Consider the following 22,027-nt stretch of genomic DNA (forward strand, 5'->3'; position numbering starts at 1 on the left):
GTGAGTATTGACTCTGCTTATTATTATTATTTAATCTCTTGTGCTCCATTGAACGTAATTAAATTAATCGAAGTTATTATTATTTGTTTTGGGTTAGAAATTGACCATGACCCCAACGTCCACAGTCTACCTCATGTGGAAGAAGCCACCGATTGATGTTTACATCAAAGTTTATGTTTTCAATATAACGAATTCAGAGGCGTTTCTCAGGGGAGAGGAGAAACTCAGAGTTGAAGAAGTCGGACCCTATGTTTATCGGTATGTATGGTGCATTGAAAATAATCGAGGGAGTCTTGAACTGGAAGATTAATTTATGGGTCTAGAGAATTTTGTGAATAATTTTGGTGGATTTTTCGGGATAAATGAAAGGACTTTTCGTCAATTAAAGCCCGTTTTCAATGAAAAATCCATTAAATTTCATTTGATTTAAATGATATTTGTATATTATTTTCTAGTAGGAGAACTGCCTCCGAAATAAACTTTTCGAGACGGTTTACAATGCGCAAAGTTCTTGTTTTACTCACTCGTGCGTAAAGCTCAGGGGTCGTGTGGAAGAAATCACTTTGCACACTTGTAACACTATACATTTTACCACATTTTTTCGTACGTCGCGTCAATCATGTTTGTTGAATTGTACTGTTCAGGGAAGTTCTGGAACACACAAAAGTCATATGGCATGACAATGGAACGATTTCTTATACACCAAAACGCACCGTCTACTTCGTTCCAGAAAAGTCTCGGGGAAATCCCTTGAATGATCTCGTTATGGTTCCCAATGTTCCGATGTTGGTGAGTTTATCAAACTATTTGAAATGATTTGTCATTTTTGTTTTTCTATTTTTATCAATTTTATTTTACAAATAGAATTTATTGACTCGACTCCGATCGATTTATCGAATTTATTTAACGAATAAAATTCTCATGAAATCAAAAAAATGAAAAATTTCAATTATCATTGTTATTTATTATCTTAATATGAATTTCTCTTTTAATTGGAGAATTTTACTTATTTGAATTTTGTTTTTATTTATTAAAATTTGTATAAAAGCTGTATTCGTTTAAATTTAATGTGAAAAACTTCATCAGGGTGTCTCGTCAGCCGTCTACGATCGAGGATTCATCGTTAACTATCCTCTGGCAGAACTAGCGCACGCATTAAATAGCAAACCAATTTTAAACATGTCCATCTACGAGTACCTGTGGGGCTACGAGGATTCCTTAGTGCGCTTGGCATCTGGAATTGTCCCCAACTTCATCAACTTTCGTAAATTTGGATTGCTGGATAGGGTGAGTTTGGCACTTATCAGAATGTCTCATTGAACCGGTAGCCACGTGGCAATCCCAATTATGCGGTACAAATAAATATGTCGATTCAACTATTGCAACAGTCCAGGTGCCTGTATTCTCCCAGGTTTGTTGCCCGCTGGATCCTTTCACTTAATCCAACGGAACGGTTTTGCAATCCTCCGCTGAATAACAGTGGAATTAATCGATTGGCGATAATGGAGACATATTAAATCAGTGGATGAGACACGCAAAGGGAAAACTTCATTTCAGAATCAGTTTGTCATTAGGAGTTATCAGCGAGTCCATAGAAAGTTATTAATCTTTTGTTAATTGTGTACAATTTTTTTGATTTTTCTTCCGTATTTCCTGTTACTTTTTTCAAAAGTTCATAACAGTTGAAACAAAACGAGTTCATCCTCTGATTTATTTCCTGAAATTTTTACTAAAAGTTACTTCAATTTGATGGAAATTCCCATTGACCTCATATTTCATTTTTTTTTATTTTCTTGTAACGGCTGAACTAATGATTCCTGTATTTATGACTTGTCAGTGCAATTTCAATCGACAATGTTTGCGCAATTATTCCTAACGTGTATATTGATTAATTATCCACAACGATGACGATAATATCCTCCTGTCACTAGTTACCAGTGCGTCAAGTGTCATTTTTTTGCACGTCCATACAATTTTTTTAGCAATCGTACGGAAAGTGAAGCGTGTCATAAAAACAAAAGATCACTCCACACTCGCGTGGAAAGTCATTTTTGGCACTCGTTGTAGGAATATTTTATTCAACAATGTATTTTTACGCCAGATGTACGACGAAGGCGAGAACATCGTCAACATGAACATTAAGAAGCGAGAAAACATGATTGAGGAGGCGGGCCGATACCTCAGCATTGAGACGTACAATGGCAGTCCGGGTATGGCCCACTGGGGCTACAAACAACCAGAAGCCGACGAGACGGTACCTGGGTAAGTCTGTCCACATCAAATCATGTCCCGGAATTTTTCATACCAAAATAACTCGGTGAATTATAAATTTTATTCAACAATCGAATCATTCAATGAATATTGAAAATAAAAATTGATTAAATTCCTAATTGAGTCCTGAATTTTTACCACTGAATCAATTAATCAATTACACAATTTATTATTGTTGATAATATATTGATATAGTAATATAATAATATATGTGCAGCAATACCATCTGTAATGAGATTCGGGGTGCAACGGAGGGCACTCTATTCCCCCCAAACATCGATAAAGACGTCGTGTTCAGGGTTTTCCGCAAGGCTTTCTGCCGGGTCCTGCCAATTGTCTTCAAGAACGAGACGTACGACGAAGGCCTACGCGTCTTCGAATACAAATTCGCCGATGATTTCCTCGATCCACCTGAGATGAACTCCCACAACGAATGCTATTGCAGGAAAATGCAAACGTGCCTGAAGAGGGGACTCTCGGATCTCACTCCATGTTACTACAGTGCGTAATTAGGCATTGAATTTATTGATAATTAATCAAGCAGTGATGATTCATTATAAATTATTCTTGACGGTTTCATGTTCGTACATGATTGTCGAAAATTAATGCATCCGATTTCCAAGTGTTCCATCGAAATTCTTGGAAACGAATTGGTTAATTTATTTCTATCACCATTTTGTAATGAATAAAAATAGAAATACAAGATCAATACTGAAATTTTCGATAGATATAGACAAGTAGCATAATCGAACAGATTTAATTGTTAATTTTCTATTTTTCATGTTATATGTTCTCATGCGTTCAATCCTGATTGTAATTTCCTTCTCGAAATTCGTAGATATCCCCGCAGCCGTCTCACTGCCCCATTTCCTGGATGCTGACCCAAGCCTCCTTGAAGCGATTGAGGGACTCAAACCAGACGTCGAGAAGCATCGCACGAGAATTTTCATCCAGCCGGTGAGAAAAATTTATTTTTCAATAAGAAATTCTAATGGTAAAGGGAGGAAGTGTCCCTTTGCTAGCTCAGTCTGGAGCCTGTGATAAATAATAGTAATTAATGACATTACTACATCACTAACATCTTATATAATTAATAATAGCCCTGTCGTTTTCAATTAAAAATAAATATTATTAATAAAATAAATAATATTGTGGATTACAATATCAACAGGACATTAACGTTATTAGTGGCAGTATTATGTAATCAAAGTTACGAATTCGAGTGAAATTTTTGTTATTGCTGCAACAGAACTCTTCAGAGTCTGGTAAAATATCTCTCGATGTGCAGAACATTCCCAAATGTGAACGAACTCAAGAAAATGCGTGGGATTTTCGATGCGAGCATTCCAGGAATCAATGAATAAATTATATCATAAAAATGATTTTTTAATTTTAGGACGTGGGAGCGCCAGTTCACGTTAACTCCAGGATACAAACGAATTTAGTGATGCAACACACTGTGTATAATCCTCGAATCAAAGCTTTCAACGGTCTCGTCGTTCCACTTTTTTGGTCAGATCTGGTATGTTGGAATCGTTGTTCCTAGTTTTACACTCGTTATTATTGGCAAATGATTATGTAACTTTCACTCGACTTGAGAAATTTATGTGGATCAAAGGTTCAAGGTTGTGAACTACTTACTGAGGGCAAGTGTACAAGTACTAGAGAAGAAATAATTTGAAAGAGATTTCGTACTTATCCGAAAAAAAACCGAACTTGGAATTAATTTCCTTGATTTCAAGCTTTAAAATAAAAAAGTCATTCGACTTCAATAATTACAAGAATTGCTCATTTTTTAACTCTCTCTTAATTATTCAATTCACAGGAAATAGCGAAAGAAGGTAACGAGCTCATTCCATTGATGCGTCTTTTGCTGGTGATAGCACCAATTGCTCAAACGTCTTTGGTCTACACCCTGACTATAGTCGGTCTGGCAACGTTCGTGTTATCGATAATTGGGACCTTTTGGGTTCTTAATCAACAGACTGAGGAATACCATGACGAGATGAGGGATAGTCTAGATCTTCGCATGCCCCTTGGAATGGGTCAATACACAGCTATTCACATTTTGCCAGCGATAAAAAAAATAACTTCCAAAACAGATCTTTTCGGATAATAATGATAAGAAATAAACCGTCATTATTTTTATTTGCATTATAAACTAATGATAACAAGGTGCTGTCAGACACAGAAGTACTTAAAAACCAAGAAACTTGAATTTTTGTTGGAAAATTGTCGTTTCTTAACTCTCACAACTGAATGGAGAGTTTGTTTTTTCTTTGTAATGTTTTTTTTTGAAAATGGAAATTGAAGATCCGATAGAATTATCCCGAGAATTCCCTGGGGTTTTCAATGGACACTTGTCCATGGTGAACTTGTAATTGTTTAATTAACTATCAATTAGTGTACAGTACGTAGAAATGCGAGTTATAGGAGTTGGAGAAAATCAAATTATAAGACTGATTGAGACAAACATGTCTCTTAATAGATAAAATGTCAGATTACAAATGACCTGATTCATTTTAAGTGAAGGATGAGTGTGGCAGTGAGGCGTGCCATTTTTTATTCTACGAGATCGTCCGCGCGTGCTACGCACGCGCCATCTTTTCCAAATCATAAGAATTGAAAACTCTAGAAAATGAATGCTCTTATTCTATCTTCGAAGTTAAAATTAAAACTCATGGAAAAAGACAATTGGGAAAATCTTAATATATTTCGATTGCTCTAAGATTGCATATACTATACAGTGCGAGGCAGCATACGGTATACAGAATCGAGAACATTTCCGCAAATTCGAGATTTAGCTATAATAGCGACAGCAATCAGTCAAGTCAGGAAGAGGGCGTTCTTAGTCTCATAATAATCTAATCTAATAATTAAAGATTTTCTAATTATTTGTGAACATCAAATTATGCGATTGAGATTATTTATTCCCTTCACATAACCAAGAACATCGCTGCTTGCGAATTTTTTTTCGTGAGTAGTAGTGCAGGAGACATTGTTGCCGCACTAAGGTGTATACCTGCGACTTACAACCGTAGGGAAGGTTCAAACTGAATGTCTGCAAAAAAATCGCGTTTTAAATTTTTATTAATGAAACCATTAACTCCAAACCTATGCCACTTGCGTTCAATAAACATTTACAGGAGTGGGACGGATTTTGAAATGAAAACAAAAATAATGTTCCAACAATTATAATTGACATTACAACATATGTTAAGAACTATGAACAAACATTAACATGAATACATCCTTTGTATCACTTATCTGTGATTCCGGAGAGCTTTATCTACTTTAATCATAAAATTAATTAGTCTTCAGTTTTCTCTGTTATATATAAAAAATACAAATGTTTAGTAATACTTTTTCTTCAAAAACAGGGCCATATATTGAAATAAATTCTGAATAAATACTAATGTTCATGAATAGATTATTATAATTCCATCTGTTTTGGTTGTTAAAGCTAAATGAGTATTAACCTTACTGCTATGAAGTTGGCAGTCTTTAAAAGTAAAAAATCAAATTCTTAAAGAGCTCAAGCTTGTCAATGTTTCATTTTTGTGTAAAAAAATAACAGTATTAAACTTGTTATAGAATTCAATTTTTGCGTAAAAAAATAACAGTGTTAAACTTGTTATAGAACTCAATTTTTGTGTGAAAAAATAACAGTTTAGAACTTGTTATAGAAAAAATTTTCAATTTTGCAATTGAACTTCCAGAGTAAATAGCCCGTCATTAAAGCTATTCAGCTTTCAGTTTCTGAAACAAAAAAGATTATCTGTTCTTAATAACTGTTTAATGAATGATTCAATGCATTTTCATTTATATTTCCATAGAAAATTTTTTTTTATTAATGTTCTAATGAAAATATTATACTGAATTCTGCTTGAAACTAAGCCAACATTAGATGAAAATATTGCAATATTCTCTTGCATTGAAGGGAGAATAGTGAAAAATTAAAAGTAATTAAATTTGGATAACCATAACCATTAATAAAAAAAAGTACCTTATTCGCGACGTCCATCGCCTCTCCAGATGCAGATTCAGCTGCCCCTCGTTTGAGAATGAGAGGAGGTGCTTCGACAGCATCATCCAACTCATCTTCATTGAGGGCTACATCCTCAGTCAGGACTGCAATGTCATCCATGCTGTTAATATTCAGAACAAAACCATCCCCACGACAATCAACTCGACCTTTAATGGTCATTTTGATTCCCTCGATCAAATCTTCTCTCGGGATGTATGTTACCACATGAATGGTCATGCGATGAACCCTTGTACAAAACATGCCAGATCCATAACTCGAACCACTTACCGTGGTAATGCTTCTGAATGGCTCTTTGAGCCATCCAGTGATCTGGACTGGCCCGCGAGCAGCACAAACGTTCTCCATCTCAATTTTTTATATGAGATGACCTTCGACCTTCCATTGTCAGCTCCATTCGTAATGTTAAATGTGCCAAAGATGTCGAAAGTGCTCCTACGTGCAAATTGAAATTCTTTGTCGCTCACAGTGTCCGTTGATCGCCGATACTGTGGATTGGCCGCTTTAATAATCCCTCCAGTGATTTTTATTATCTAAAAAGTAAAATTTCAAATTTTTCATATATTCTCATAGATATTCATACAGATATTCGCATAGATATTCATATAGATATTCATTTTGTTTCCAAAACAGAAAACTGACCTAGAAAACTGAACTGGGCATTTATGTTATTTATTCGTTGATATTTTTTTTCCCTCAAGGTTCCCTACAAATAAATAACGTACGTTCTTACGTTCATTTGTTTGCAACGAACCTATCGGGAAATATTCGATAATTTCGGAGCTCTTGTGGTATTATATGCGATAATTTTTTCATAATTCTGCGGGTAGGCTATATATAAAAAAAACAAACGATAACTTAACCAAATAAACCTCTCTTCATTTCATGGCACAATTCTCTTTGCCGAAATTTGGATAGGAAAAATAATCTCCTGAATACCACTCGAGCTTCAACATTATCGAGTATTTCCCTCTAGGTTCCCTACCACTCTTGTGGTATTATATGTGACAATTTCACTTTTTTTCTTTTTGAATGGAAATCACCTGTACCTGATACATCTTGATCTCATCCTTGTATTTGAGAGCATCATCCCCCGAGCAAAGTATGCGAACCCTTCTGCCATCATTGTTATTTAAAATGCACTTGTAAATCCACTTAGATGGAGACTTTGGCAACTCTCTCAGGCCTTCAATGCAGTCGACGTAGCCGATGATTTTCCTAAGAAAAAAAAAATGAAATTACTCTCCGAACACGTGTCAATGATAGGTTATGATGATTGAATGCATAATAAATTTTTGAAATATGTTCATTTTTTAAAAATAATAATAGGAATACTTACATGAGTGTAGCTGCAACATTGAAATGATCAATGGCTCTGTTGGTCGTATATTTAATAGGTGGAGATGTCATGATGTTTCACGATTATAAATTATCTCCTTTTTATAATAGGATAAAAACACTCAAACACGTTGCCAAATGTGATGGTTTTTACCGGTTCATTTGTTCCAGCCCAATGTGCGACTAATATAATCGACAGATGTCGCTTCGGTTTCTGTCTTACGCTTACGCATTTTCGAGATATTTCTTCGAGAAATATCGATATCGATCTGTACACGCAAAGAGGATAGACCAAAGTAGAGGCTCAGTTCTGGGGGTTTGACTGACGCCAGTTTCTCCACGTTACCGACACGATTTCACCCCCGAGGAGACGGGGCGCCACGAGTCCTACTGGGGTATCTGCATATCGGCCAAGCGGGGGGACTCCGTTCGTACTTGTTCAACTGTACAAATGATCAACTGTACACAAAATTTTCAGACCGTGAGAGCACAACTGTGAAGGGATTCAACTGTCGAGAGAAAAAGCTAGGCTGTACATGTGGACCCAGCGCCACATGTACAGCCTAGCTTTTTAGAATTTTAGAATTTTCAAACGGTGCTCTCACCGTTTGACAATTCTGTGTACAGTTGATCATTTGTACAGTTGAACAAGTACGAACGGAGCCCCCCCGCTTGGCCGATATGCAGATACCCCAGTAGGACTCGTGGCGCCCCGTCTCCTCGGGGGTGAAATCGTGTCGGTAACGTGGAGAAACTGGCGTCAGTCAAACCCCCAGAACTGAGCCTCTACTTTGGTCTATCCTCTTTGTGTACACGGGTCTCCTTTTTATAATAGGATTTAATTCGAATTATTACCTTGAAATTTATCGAGTATTATAATTATTACCGCTCAAATATTGTAATTAGGGGATATTGTTAAATGTGAATGTGAATCTCATTTTTGGGGGTCTTAAAGATTATAATGTATGTAATAAAATTGTTTTCATAATTATCCATCAATTGTTCATTATTTGTGTTCAGTTCTTAAAAGGATCCTCAGAGAGGGAGGAAAGTGCACTTACCGACGTTGTTATCACCGTCGGTAAGTGCACTTCTGTACGGATTAATAAACCGTTCATTATGATTTAGTGGAAAATGGGGCAAACAGAGGTCATTATTTACAGATACCTGTCGATATGAATTATTCCACATAAAATCTGCAAAAGTGGATTTAGTAAAATCAACATTTTTTTATTGTTATACAAAAATTAACAACAACTTAAGTATGCAAAATGAGTCAAGATAATAATGTCCTACAGGTGCAGCTTATCTATGAGGTTATGAAGAAGAAGCTTTCGTTTTCTTTCGTTCAGTTTCGTGGAAAGTCCCTCAGTGTCTTGAACAGTTCCCTGACTGGATGTAGCTTTATCGATAATGTCAATCTCCTTGTCTGGTACCTGACTTAGAAGATGCAATAGTCAAGCCCCTTAGACCCACACCCTCAAATATTACTAAAAATTTTACGACTTGTAAATAGCTTAGGAGAACGAATGCGCACTCCGCACGCCCTATTTGCATTTCCCGCCTCAACCACATTGACCAATGAAGAAAAACTCTTACACATGAAGTTACGCATGAAGATGTGACTAATTTATATGTTCACGTTTTCTTGTACAACAGGTTGTCGTCCTACAAATTGCAATTTGACTAATGTATTGGTATTTCGCAGATATTTCTCACTATTTGCTGAATTTATCGGATATTGTTAATACTTATTAATCCATGAATTCATCTCTTACTAATTGATTTCTCAAGTAGTTTTTATTATATAACAAAAAATTAAGAAATAAATAATTGAAATTACAAGCACTTTGACAGAAAAATTCCAGTAAAAATCAAATAATAATACTAATAATAATAATAATAATAATAAAATAGTAATAAATAACAAAAGTTAAATAGAATTATCAATAGAAATTTTCCTAGAATTATTGCAAGGAATCCATCAATTTTTTAAACAAATTCCAAAAATAAGAAGAAGATTATTCTTTTTAATGTAAAAATTTCCCAAAATAATTAGCGAAAAATGAAATAAACGTCAATGGAATTCTTCCATACGTCAAAAGTGACTCCATTTCCCGGAGGATTTCATCAACGAAACGTTTGTAACCTAAAACGATAACGAAATATTTGAAAACAATAGCCATTGCATATCGAATGTGGGTTGAATCCGATAATATTTAGATAATCGCAGTCACAAGATTCATTATATAAACATCTGACTCAGTATGAACATTGAAATAACCGATAAGGATGCTGGTGAATACGCACATGACATGATAAGAGGTTTTTTTTCATCAACACGAGTTCTCCAACGATAAGCTCGATTCCCATTCAACATACTTACATGTGCAATATAATTTTACGCCTGAATGTGTCATTGCATGTGGTGGCGGATCATGTGCCAAGAGTTTCAGGAAGCGGTCGAGTTTCATCCACGCGTCAACAGACGTATAGTGAAGAGTTAGTGAATATCCAGTGTCACGGAGCAGCGCTCGAGTCTCGAATCGAAGGGTCGAACAAGAGAGTCGGTATTTAGGTGCCCCCCAATTGTCTCGATTCACAAACGCTTCGACTGTTGGACAGAGCACACTGTTTTCTGGTCTGCTCTGCTGGTGTTTACTACATATTGTTGAGGTGAGTGGACATTTTATCATCTGCATGAACAATAAGTGAGGGGGGAGGGGCAGGTCGAGGAATGTGGAATTTCAATGGGTGGATATGATTTTTTGAGAAAATCATGTTATTGCGCGTAGCACAACTGTTGACATTGAACAAAGAAAACGTTCATGATTTTCAATGTTCAATATCTTCGGAACTGCTGAGTGCACTTCAATATTTTTTCGTGCGTTTTGAAGGTAATTTAATAGGCTTTAAAATAATTATGATTTGTTGAAATCCCATCGTTGGGTCGAATAATATTGACGCTTGTCCTCGCGTCACCATTGCTTATCAGTTTGGCTTTCATTTAATTAGTGATGTTGGCAAGGAATGATTCGAGAAAATAATGATTGTTATTTATTAGATATCAGTTTGATAAATTGGATTGAATATTAAAATGCGAAAGGAACACTCATAAATGTATGGACGCCTCTTTGTTGTGCGCAGTAGAGTTGTTGACATTGGACAAAGGAGAATGGGGTTTTTTCCAATGTTCAATATCTTCGGACCCTCTGAGTGAACATCAATATTTTTTCTTTCGTTTCGGAGGTACTTTTTTAGACTTTAAGGTGAATTTTGATTCATTTAAATCGGTTCGTTGAGTCGGAAGAGAGTGACAGATGTTGTAACTCACGTTCCCCAGGCTTTTGAAATAAAACGACACATCATAGTTGGCGCTAGATAAAGGCATAGGAATAACGTTTAATACTTAATATCTTTGGAGTTGCTGAATGACATTCAATATATTTTTTTTTTATCTCAGAGGCCTTTTTACCAGGTCTAGAATGATTTTTCATTAGCCCAGATCGTCTTACTGGTCGAGCATACTCACCTGATGAATATTTTTTTACTTATCAACATTTAATAAACTAAAACAATACCCCAGAAGTTCATTAATTTGAGGTGTCAATTGCCTGCAACTATTCCTTAATTAATTTGTTTTGTCATTTTTACTTGAAATGTTGTTCTCTAGTCAGTTAAATTATTTTTGACGACGCAGAAGATGCGACATTCCCATCTCAATGATTATTTCATTTTAATTTCTTCCGTGAAACGCAAATTATCCTGAATTATCCCACACTCAGCGTCTCAACCAGCCAAGCCTGATCATGACGCTCAGCTGTTGACATCACAGCCCACGCAACCACTGTTACTTTTACAAGGTTTCCACCAACCTTCGGAATTTCTCAACTCGTGTATTAGTCTAACATTTTTCCTCGAGTTCTCAAGGTGCACAAATGATGTGACGCCAGAGGGGGAGCACAACGGACTCTTGATTGTTGAAGAACACTTTCTCTGATCGAGAAACGAGATCCCGATGGCGCCGAATTTTCGGCAATTGATTTTTATATATATGTACATATATATATATACATTTTTTTTTTACATGAGAACTACGAAAAAAATACGGAAAATTATTATTATCATTTCTGATTATTCTGATGATTTTCCTGTCATAGATTCCGAAGTTATGATGTTTCTGCATATCGATTATTATTTTATCTTAAAATTATAATAGATAGACAAAATCACATTAAAAACCCGGAAAAAATGTCTTTGTTAAAAAAGTTGAACCAAAGCAATGTTACCCTTGTGCCGTTCGGGACTCCTTTTCTGGCCTTTGTGATTCTCAGGTCTTTGTGAACTCAATAACGTTTTTTTTGTAGTTATATCAAAGGGGATATACTAGACAACCATTTTTTCGAATTCTTTGTCTCCACCCTCAGCTGTTCTTCAGGACGAAAAAAATTAAGTTATGGTTTTTGTCATATTTTGCTGGAAACTGTGATGATTCGGCCCATAACCAGATTTGGGGAGGTAAAACGTGACTTATATCGCCATAATTCCCTATAATCCGGTGCTAACGATGATTATTGTCCTTCAAGACTTCGTTAGTTAAATGTTAGAGAACATAACCTCGTTTTAACTTGTTGTTTACGTAGAAAAAAATCTCCTTGCATTGCAAAGAGGCCATCAAATTTTTCCAACAAATGAAGAGTACTCTTGCCCCCACTTATGAGCAAAGACTAGGTGTGAGTCACTCCAGGAAAGCAGGATAATTATGTAGTGAATTCTCTATTACTCCAGGTATTCCATTCTGTGGAATAAAATATCTTTTGTTAATTACAGGAAATTGGAGACACAATGAAGAGTCTTTTTATCGTTATTGTGGCACTGCTGGCCGCTGCCCAGGCTGTTTCATTCACCGACCTTGTCCTCGAGGAATGGGGTACATTCAAGGTAATAAATTGTTTTGAGTTTCTAAAATGGCGATACAATTGTACTCGTTTAGGGATTTTATTGAACAGCTGTTCGTTTTTTTAGCTCCAACACCAGAAGAACTATGAGAACGATGTCGAGGAGAGGTTCAGGCTCAAGATATTCATGGAGAACAAATTAAATATTGCCAAACACAATAACAAGTATGAGCAGGGATATGTGTCGTACAAACTCGATATGAATAAATATGGAGATATGGTGAGTCATTTCTTCGGTACAATTGTCTGATAGCTGCACCTATTTTTTAGGAAATATCTACTTTGCTACAATCTTTTTGGCTTGATGATGTCATAAAGGTTTGTCGCTCAAACGTATTTTTGGAAATTAATTGAATTACATCGAATAATTGTTGGAATATGGGATACAGAATTGGGAAGCAATTAGTGAAATCTGTTTCCGAATATTGATTTCATTGGACGCCAGGTTAATAAATAAATGAGACTATCATATAAGAGCAATTGAATTATATTTTATTAAGATGTGTTTTCACTTTGAAAGCAATCGCTGAGCTGAACAAGAGGCATTCTTCATCTAGGTTTTTCGTCGTAAGACCACCTAGACAGACTCTCCAAGAAATAAGACCTCATAGTAAAATAAATTTAATTTAGATGGATGTGAAAGAAGATCGAATTGTTTTCGCTTTTTTCAATGCAGAGTAATCAACTCATTTATTAGAAATCTTTCTTCTTCGAGAGCGGTCGAGGAACTAAGTGAAAGGTCAATAGGTAAATGCGTGATACGTAGATCAGTTACAAAGGACATAAAGGAGAGCAGTCACCTCCTTGTTCCATCCACTTCGTCATCCGTTTCCATCATATCAAGAACCAATTCAATTCAGAGAGTCGCCGAGACTTCCCAAACATCCACTCGTTCATTGACTAAACATGGAGTACTGCATTTAAAAAATTATTTTTTATTATTTTAATAATTATAATTATTATTATGAATGATATAACTAATTAATGGAAATTATTGTTAATAAGTCTGCTGTTAAATATGTCGAATATAACGCGGAAGAAAAATCAGTCCCATGGAGTACACCAATAATTAGTTAAATTTTTCAATTCATCTAATATCTCGTCAGTTAATCAGAAATTTTATGAAAAATTATGTAGAAATTATGTCCCTCAAAATTTCTTCTGAAATTAATTGAAATTATGGGAAGTTCTCACTTTTAATATCTTTATTTCATATGATTTTCAGCTGCATCACGAGTTCGTACGCACCGTAAATGGCTTCAACGCAACAAAAAAAATGGGCTTGAAGAGTGGCAAGAAACCCGTTGGCGCAAAATTCCTGGAGCCAGCTCATGTTGAACTTCCGAATTCTGTTGACTGGAGAGAGCATGGCGCCGTTACACCCGTCAAAGATCAAGGCCACTGCGGATCATGCTGGGCTTTTTCTGCAGTACGTATTCGCTTTTTTATTGTTCCTCTCGTAAACATATGAGTCACTTTATCCGGTGTTATCAGAGACGGAATTATCACGGCGAAATTGCTCTCTCAACTTTCTTCTCCGCTGAGTCATTAGTACAGGGAAACATGACGATGATAGATTAGGACGGGAAGCAATTGAAATTCTCGAAATTACAGTTCTCATCGTGATAATTTTGATAGAGCAGTTGTTTTGAGGAAATTCGATTTTTTTTCAGTTGAATAGTTTTCTAACGTTCGGTGCTAAAATCAGTTGTATGAGTTGGTTAAATTACTCATTATTCTTTAGCGTCTGGATTATTCTATTGAAATGGAACATAAAGGGACTTTCAATGAGATCAGCCTTGGCGTTAAGATTAACACAAAATATCAAACTCTTTGTTGAAAATTATGCCGACTAAAGTCTTATGAGTAACCGAGTGGTTGAATGACTCAATTGAAATGAATCATTTTTACTTCGAAAATCCCTCAGTCTCAATGAAGACATCCTGGCAAAATGACTCAAGTCACTAAACTTCGAGTTAATATTTTTTGATGATTAACTTCAGAATTTTTCTCTGCTAAACATTTCGAAATGAATTTTTTTTGGCATTCTTTCAAGTGTGAAAATCTGTGCATAACATTTATTTACACTATCAGTCTCATTCTAAATGCTTAACTTATATTCGTTTCAATATTGACAAAACATTTCTATATACTTAAAACATGCTCCATTTGCAAATTTGTACGTCGTATAAAGAGTGCGGGCAGACCTTAGTCTAGTTAACAATTTGTTGCTTTCGATTTGGAAATTTGGGCAGTACCATAGAATGTGGTGAAAATCTTGGGATTCTGCGCCCCGCGGGCAGTCCGGATGATTTATAATTCCAACCTGGTATAATAATACTCGTAGATAGTAGGGTTTGCTGAAATACGATTGAAACTGACAATAGATTCTCTGGCAATTTACATTGCTTGTAGCAAGAGTGTAGAGATTTTCTAAAGTATAATTCAAAAAAGTATTTGGCATCTTTTTTCTGATGGTTCGTTGCTTGTGGGAGAATAATGTTTGTTGTACTAGAGCATTCTTTTGTTTTAAAATGATTTCGGTAATCTGGGTAGGGAATGGGGGCTTCGTGCCATGAATCGTCTACGGGGTTTGCCACTAGTTTGTCACTACCTTCATCTCCTTCAATCCCACAATGTGAAAGAATCCACAGGAATTTTATCTTCGTTCCATTTTTTGTCAGATTCCAATATTTATCTTTTATTTTGGTAATGAATGGGTTGGATATAACAGCCTGTTTAGGGAAATTGAGGGATTGTAGGGCACTGAGAGAGTCTGACATGATGGCATATTTTAACTGTGTTCAGTTTAGTGGCTAGGCCCACATTGAATTGGGACGAGTTACATGCCGGGCCAACACAATTACTAATTATATTTTTGCTGCCGTTCATATGTATGTAACGGTGATCTGGGTGGAAATCAGTTTATTAAAATTTTCATGTCTCCTTGAATCAGAAATTAATATATTCATTATTTGAACTATTTTAAAATCCCTCAAGGCCCAGTTGAACCAACTGTCTATCCAACTGGGCCTTCATATAATTCACGATAATTAAATGAACTCAATTTTAAAAAATCTCCCGTAAGTTTTTAGTCGTTACTTCTCTTATCAATGCATCCAATAATATAACAAAATCTTTAAATAAATTCAGAAAGATTTTCTTTTTCGTCACTTTTCCGATCAATTTGTAGATTTTCCATGAATTGTCTTTTTGACAATTATATTAAGAACAATCCCCAACAAATTCCACTTCCTAGAAAACGCTAATTAATTCATTAACTAATTGTTTGTTGATAATTTTCAGACTGGTAGCTTGGAAGGTCAACATTTCAGACACAGTGGCTTCCTGGTTTCCCTCAGTGAACAAAACCTGGTCGATTGCTCTAGTAAATATGGAAATAATGGCTGCGAGGGAGGTCTCATGGATCAGGCATTCCAATACATCAAGGAAAATCGTGGTCTAGACACTGAGAAATCCTATCCATACGATGGAGAGGACGAGAAGTGCAAGTACAATCCACGAAATGTTGGTGCTGAAGATGTTGGCTTTGTCGATATTCCACAGGGCAATGAGGAGAAATTGAAGGCAGCTGTTGCCACTGTAGGCCCTGTCTCCGTTGCTATTGATGCATCACACCAGTCATTCCAATTCTACTCTGAAGGTACGTGACAAAAAAACAAACACAACATTTCGTTTTTTGTTTAATTAAACTGAATACAACTGAGATATTTTTTTTATTCTCCTGATAATCATTTTTTATTGAAATTTCCCACGTTGGAAAATTTATCATGAAATTTCTTTTGTGTAACCTATTAATGAGTAAGTAAAAATTAAAAAATGCATTAGATTGAAATTTTTAATGTTAACATATATTATATTGATCATTTATAATTAACAATGTCATTCTGAGGGGAAAAAAAAGTAGAGATAATTTTTGAAAGTTAATCTATTCCAGATTTGATAAATGAAAGATTAGAATATCAGAGAAAATTTGAGAGATTAATTATTTGTTGAACATACATTCTTTAAACTTTCTCAGAATAAATCAATAACTAACAATGAAAATAATTTGTCAAGTTCCGACTTATGCATTAATTTAACTGAGACGATGGCAAATTCAATAGTTTCCCTACAGTACCCATGGCCAATAATACGGAGAAAATTATAAAATTTTCAATATCTCATTTAACCTTGTGTACAACTACCAAATTGAGAAATTATCATTATTATTATGATTCTCTTAGGCTCTCTGAGATTTATTACGCGGGTTTTTTGATACATAAAAAAAAATATTTTCACCATGTTATTTTGGGTATTGTCTGTGATGATGACATAAATACCTACATGATTTGATCAATTTTTCCAGGTGTTTATAATGAAATCGATTGTTCGAGTGAGGAATTGGATCACGGAGTCCTTGTCGTTGGATATGGAACAGACGAGAAAGGTATGGATTACTGGCTCGTCAAGAACAGCTGGGGACCCTCATGGGGTGAGAAGGGATACATCAAGATGTCTCGTAACAAGAACAACCAGTGTGGTATCGCCTCCTCAGCCAGCTATCCCCTAGTTTAATGATCTAGCCGATACTTCAAGTAATAAAATGTGATGAGTGCTGTTCGGGGGTAATTGATATTTTTCTATTGTAAATCTCCCGAAATCCCTCAAGGCGTGATTGTGAAGTTTTCCTTAGAATTCCATGACGCCATGAACATTGGTGATTGAGCACCAGATGATATTCTCTTAACTGTTTAACGCCTGGTATTTTTAATGATTTTGACTCCATTTTTTTATATCCAAAGTAGAAATTGTATTTTTAGAATTAAGGAAACATGTGATGAATAAATAAATTCAGATTGGTGATTCATTTGTTATCTGACAAAAGTCATTCCACTATTCACGAGCGCTTTTATCTCCCCTTTCCCAATCTACGCAGTTGGATTTATCTTGAAGTTGTATTTATACTCTTGAGGATGATATGGAGAGACGGGAAATGAATATGAGACATAAATTATATTGACAAAAAAAATAAGGAATCGTAATTATTAATTAATTTGAGCAGACGATTCTTTGGGGGGGGGGGGGGGACATTTTTACCGACTTATCGACCTCCTGTCGATTATCCAGTGAATTGTTGATCAATTCCCTGGATGATCCCCTGAACAATATTATTAGAGATCAAATGATCAATTCCCTGAACAACTCGTTTGTAGCAGTCCGGCTGCCCCAGGGATCAGCCGAAATATGGGACGTGGTCATCTGCGTCACTGAAATGTTAAAACTAGGAAGAAAAGTCGCGTAACCAATGTGCGCAACTGAAACAGGAACGTGTAGAACTCGAGGAACTGTTCGTCAAATATCCCCAATTTTACTATAAACAACGTAGTAGTTAACAGTCTTAAAGTGTTGTTACATCGAAAGTTTTTACGTAGGAACATACCGAAACCGACGGACTCTTGTCTTGTCTGGAAATCATAAACTTTATGCGCACTTTGGTTTGTTTTTTTTTTCGGAGAAATGGACTAGAGTTTAGTTTTATTTGATCTTTGAGGATTTTTTTTTTCATTTGAATGTTCCAGCGGAAGAGCTGAGGGGAGGGGGAGGTAGGATTTAAAAGCGGTTTATTTATGACAATTGACAACGACCAGAATAATAACTTTTTAAGGATCATTAATTATCGATAGAGATACCCTTCTCATCTTTTCTATCTCTATTAATTGTGTCTCTATACACAAAACTTTGCGTAATACTAAATGGTAAATACAAATGAAAATAGGCAAACAAATCCAACACAGGTTTTTAATGCGACACGGGGGAGTAAATTGTGAACACGCTGCGCAACACACAACCACCTCAGGATTTCTGCATCTTGCTCAATGATTCCGACGATTCAATATATATATATATATTAAAAAGTCGACATGCCAAAATATTTTGGCACGTCGACTTTTCATGCACGCAAAGGTTTCCCGACTAGTCAGTGGTGGAAAAAAATTGTAGTAGTCTTTTTTTTTTTTCAAATTGTCCAATGTTTTATGTTGTTACTTTCTTTTATCAGATTTCTGTGCCTGAACAGGACAATATGGATAATTTACTTTTATTTTTGGGAGACCGCGAGGTGGCAGGCTAGAGAGTAGTCGTGCGTAAGATATGATTCAGGGATCATACCTTAGTCGTGCGAACGAGTAGTGAGCAATAAACAGCAAATTTATAACGGAAAAAGTAGAGAAAAAGGTGAAGAAGTGGGTTGAGAAGGAAGTGCTAGTGACGAGAACAGGTGGAAAATAGAAAATCGGCGGTGAAGTGAGTGGGAGGGGAGTATAGAGAAAAAAAAGTGGTGCGGGCTTGGGGAGGTGGAAGAGCGAAAGAAACCGTTTGGACTGGGACGAAAGTGAGGGAAGGGGAAAGACGTCGAGAAGCTTCTAGAAGGAAGAGAGAGAAGCCGGGAGTGGGAAGGAAAGGATGGAGAGCGAGAGGAAAGAGAAGGCATGTGGCAGGCAGGAAAAGAGGGGCAGACCAAGGAAAGGAGAGGAAAAACCAAGGGAAAAGGAAATTGGGAAGAGTGATGAGAGGCTGGAAAAGTATTCGGAAGAGAGGGAAGTTGAGGAGGAAAACTCTAAGGATGGGATAGTAAGCAGGGAGTTGGAACTAATAGAGGGGGGAGAGGGCTCAGAAGACGGGAAGAGCAGCAGGGGGGCACCGACATCGAGAGAAGAAAGATTCACAATGTCAGAGCTAGAGAAATGGTGGGAAAAGTGGGAGAAAAAACAGAGTGAGGTGTGGGAGAAGAGGATGGCTGATGTGGAAGCATTGATAAGGGCAGCGGGGAAAGGCGGAGGGAAAAGCTGCAACTGTGGAACGGGGGAAAGTGGAAAATGGGAAATTAGGGAATTGGGTAAACGATTAGAAGCAATGCTGTTTAGAGTAAAGAGAAAGAGGAGGAGGTGGAGCAGTTAAGTGAAGAGGTAGCATTCTGGAGGGAGCGAACGCTGGAAAAGGAGGACAAGGCGAAAAAAAGGGAAGAAAAGGAAAGAAGAAAAGAGGAAAGACCGGAGGGAAACGAAGTGGAAGAAGCAGGGAGGGAAAGAAGGTCACGAGGGGCGACTGCTAACAAGGGGCTCAGAGAGGGAGAGGAGGGGAATGGGAAGAAGGAAACAGCTGAGCAACAGAGCGAGACGGAAGGAGAATGATTCCGGAGAGAGATGAGGAGGAAGGAAGAAAGGGAGAGAAGTGAGGGAGAAGAGAACAAGAACAACCAAACGAGGAAGAAATCAAGAACAGATCCTGCAGCGTTAACAGAAGAAGAGTGGAAGGAGGAACTAGAAGAGAGGAGAGGCAGAAGAAAGAATATAAGGCTCAAGGGGCTAAGGCTAGTCACAAGGAGGAAGAAAGAGGAGTTGGAATCGTTTTTCAGGAAGGAAATAGCGGTGGAGACCAGGATAGAGAAAATGAGCAGGCTGGAGGAGCTGGAGGACAAAAGGGCAATAATGAGAAAGGTAGAGGGAGGTGAAAGGGTGGTTGGAGGAACAGGCAGGAAAATGGAAAGAGAAGAGCTGGACTGCATGGACAGCATACAACTGCATATGTGTGGACGGGACGTGGCTGCAGTGGGACGAGAAATAAGGAGAACTGAGGCAGAGAGAAGAAAGAGGAACAGAGCGGGAGGGAAGACCCTTTTAAAAAACAGGCAAGGGCTAGGGGGGAGATTCCCGAATCACTCAAAGTAGCGCACTGGAATGTAGAGAATGCGGCGAATATAGGGAAAAATGAAGGATGGTGGAAAGAAATAGGTGTGGTAATGTTTCAGAAGACACATCAGGAGGCGAAGGGAATGAAGAAGATGATAGGGAAGTTGAACAAAGATGTCGAGTGGTTCGGGAAAGAGGCGATAAGGAAACAAAAGAGGGGAAAGGCGAGTGGAGGACATCTGATGGAGGTGAAGAAATCGTTGGAGGCAGAATGAGCAGTTCGAGGGTGGGAATATAGGCTAAGACTGAAAATAAGAGAGAGAAAGACTGATAGAAAGTGTGTGATAGTGAGCACCTACAATAATACTAGGAACAACATAAACAGAGTGCTAGGAAAGCTGGAGGAATTATTAGAGGATCTAGAAGAAGAACAGGGAAGGGTAATAATCATAAGAGACTTGAACGCGAGGATTGGAGAGATGCAGGGGGTAGCAGAAAGAGCATAGGAGAGGGAGAGGGAAGGAAGGCAGAAAAAAACTAAAATGGAAAGAGGCAAAGAGAGAAAACTTCATAAAGAGATGGCAGGAAGAATGGAAGGAATGTGAGAGGAGGACGGAGGCAGGCGTGAACGGCGGATGGGAGAGATTAGTAGAGAGTACAGTAAAAGCGGCAATAAAGGCTGGAATGACAACGGGAGGAACCGGAAGAGAAAGGACGCTGTGGGATAATGGGGAATACATGAAGGAGAGAAGAAGAATGCTCAAAAAACTACGCAGATTCAGAAAGGAAAGGAACTGGAAGAATAAGTGGGAATACAATCAGGCGAAGAAGAAATTAAGGGAGATAAGGGGAAGATTGTACAGAGAATCTATTGAGGGAAAGCAGAAGGAGGTGATGGTACGCAGAACAATGGCAGAATGGCGGAAGGCAATGAACTGGTTCAGGCAATCGGCTAGAAAGGCAGCAAACTCCATTACGGAGGAGGACTGGGTGCGCCAGTTCAAGGAATTGCTGTAAGTAGAAGAGGAGAACGAAGAGGAAGCCGAAGAACAGGCTTTGAGGGAGGCAACACCAACGGGGCCAACGAAGCAGGCTGAAGAACCTAAGGAGAAGGCTCTATTTTATGGGAGCAACAGTGAAGGCGGCGGCATTGTACGGAGTGGAGCTCTGGAGATGGGGGAGACAGGAGGAGAGAGAAAAGGTGCAGAAGAGGTACATCAAAAATGGGCCAGGAAATGTCTAAGAGAGGAGATTAGAGTAATAAAGAACGAACAGACATCGGAGTGGGGAAGAATGGTAAGGGATAAGCTAAAGGAGTTGAGCGACGGTGAGATACTGGAAAGACTGGGGAAAAAGGAGTTAGACGGAAGAGGAAAGGATAGAGGGGTTAGTGAAGATACTGCGACTACCATAAAAACATCCAAAAGGACACGAAAATGGGAGAGTATTGGCTGAACAAGCAACTGAAGGAAGAGCAGAAGATAGGGTGGGCAAGTTGGAGATGTGGGAACGCGCTGATTGGAGAAAGAATGGGAATGGTGGAAGATAGCTGCAGGGCGTGTAAAAGGGGAAAGGAGGAGATGGTGCAAAGGAAGTAGTCGGAGGAACTCGAAGGAGAGGACAGAGGAGATTTCGGGAACGCCTCCGGAAAAGAGAATGAGTGAGAGGCTGAGGAGGGTAGAGAAAGCGTTGAGGAAGGCAGCAGAGGACTGAGGATGAAGATG

General features: G+C 37.5%; 3 protein-coding genes and 2 long non-coding RNA genes across 8 annotated transcripts in view; 2 read left to right on the forward strand and 3 right to left on the reverse strand.

Annotated features, from left to right (window-relative positions):
* Window positions 1-650, reverse strand: part of LOC135163553 (uncharacterized) — a 5,716-nt gene extending 5,066 nt beyond the window's left edge. Inside the window, exon 1 of the long non-coding RNA XR_010299140.1 lies at window positions 525-650. This is a non-coding gene — a long non-coding RNA (uncharacterized LOC135163553). The remainder of the gene's footprint in view (window positions 1-524) is intronic.
* LOC135163545 (scavenger receptor class B member 1-like) overlaps window positions 1-6,167 on the forward strand; it is an 18,697-nt gene extending 12,530 nt beyond the window's left edge. For both annotated transcript variants that reach the window (XM_064123064.1, XM_064123063.1), the window contains exons 4-11: window positions 98-258; window positions 645-789; window positions 1,087-1,287; window positions 2,102-2,262; window positions 2,489-2,772; window positions 3,110-3,228; window positions 3,668-3,793; window positions 4,097-6,167. In XM_064123064.1, the coding sequence (XP_063979134.1) occupies window positions 98-258; window positions 645-789; window positions 1,087-1,287; window positions 2,102-2,262; window positions 2,489-2,772; window positions 3,110-3,228; window positions 3,668-3,793; window positions 4,097-4,387 (1,488 nt within the window). In that variant the 3' untranslated portion in view covers window positions 4,388-6,167. The remainder of the gene's footprint in view (window positions 1-97; window positions 259-644; window positions 790-1,086; window positions 1,288-2,101; window positions 2,263-2,488; window positions 2,773-3,109; window positions 3,229-3,667; window positions 3,794-4,096) is intronic.
* On the reverse strand, window positions 2,836-12,489 carry LOC135163552 (uncharacterized). Its single transcript, XR_010299139.1, has 3 exons — window positions 11,944-12,489; window positions 10,041-11,748; window positions 2,836-3,306 (listed from the first exon to the last, which is right to left on the reverse strand). It is a non-coding gene; the product is annotated as an uncharacterized LOC135163552 (long non-coding RNA).
* LOC135163550 (uncharacterized) lies at window positions 5,891-7,915 on the reverse strand. Of its 3 annotated transcripts, none has more exons than XR_010299138.1 (5): window positions 7,656-7,915; window positions 7,366-7,534; window positions 6,959-7,022; window positions 6,278-6,849; window positions 5,891-6,030 (listed from the first exon to the last, which is right to left on the reverse strand). XR_010299138.1 is itself a non-coding variant. In XM_064123073.1 (4 exons), the coding sequence occupies exons 1-4, from the start codon at window positions 7,724-7,726 to the stop codon at window positions 6,024-6,026; spliced, it is 510 nt and encodes a 169-aa protein (XP_063979143.1). In that variant the 5' UTR covers window positions 7,727-7,898; the 3' UTR covers window positions 6,009-6,023. The 3 variants fall into 3 exon arrangements, 1 of the variants encoding a protein (XP_063979143.1); XR_010299137.1 differs by lacking the exon at window positions 6,959-7,022 and having other exon boundaries at window positions 6,278-6,402; window positions 6,587-6,849; window positions 7,656-7,896; XM_064123073.1 differs by lacking the exon at window positions 6,959-7,022 and having other exon boundaries at window positions 6,009-6,030; window positions 6,587-6,849; window positions 7,656-7,898.
* Window positions 12,486-17,482, forward strand: LOC135163547 (cathepsin L). The gene is made up of 5 exons (XM_064123067.1): window positions 12,486-12,595; window positions 12,680-12,832; window positions 13,838-14,041; window positions 15,919-16,276; window positions 16,982-17,482. The coding sequence occupies exons 1-5, from the start codon at window positions 12,500-12,502 to the stop codon at window positions 17,188-17,190; spliced, it is 1,020 nt and encodes a 339-aa protein (XP_063979137.1). The 5' UTR covers window positions 12,486-12,499; the 3' UTR covers window positions 17,191-17,482.
* The last annotated feature ends 4,545 nt before the right edge of the window (window positions 17,483-22,027 follow it).

The sequence above is a fragment of the Diachasmimorpha longicaudata genome, chromosome 6 (genome assembly GCF_034640455.1).
Source record: "Diachasmimorpha longicaudata isolate KC_UGA_2023 chromosome 6, iyDiaLong2, whole genome shotgun sequence".
Taxonomy (NCBI): domain Eukaryota; kingdom Metazoa; phylum Arthropoda; class Insecta; order Hymenoptera; family Braconidae; genus Diachasmimorpha; species Diachasmimorpha longicaudata.

Excerpts from the sequence above, each read along its gene's own strand:
- LOC135163547 (XM_064123067.1), top strand. The coding sequence starts at position 12,500 with ATGAAGAGTCTTTTTATCGTTATTGTGGCACTGCTGGCCGCTGCCCAG. Across the intron at positions 12,596-12,679 it reads AGGAATGGGGTACATTCAAG|CTCCAACACCAGAAGAACTA; the intron begins GTAATAAATTGT and ends TCGTTTTTTTAG. Across the intron at positions 14,042-15,918 it reads CATGCTGGGCTTTTTCTGCA|ACTGGTAGCTTGGAAGGTCA; the intron begins GTACGTATTCGC and ends GATAATTTTCAG.
- LOC135163550 (XM_064123073.1), bottom strand. The coding sequence starts at position 7,726 with ATGACATCTCCACCTATTAAATATACGACCAACAGAGCCATTGATCAT. Across the intron at positions 7,535-7,655 it reads AATGTTGCAGCTACACTCAT|GAAAATCATCGGCTACGTCG; the intron begins GTAAGTATTCCT and ends TTTTTTTCTTAG. Across the intron at positions 6,850-7,365 it reads ATGAGATCAAGATGTATCAG|ATAATAAAAATCACTGGAGG; the intron begins GTACAGGTGATT and ends TTTACTTTTTAG.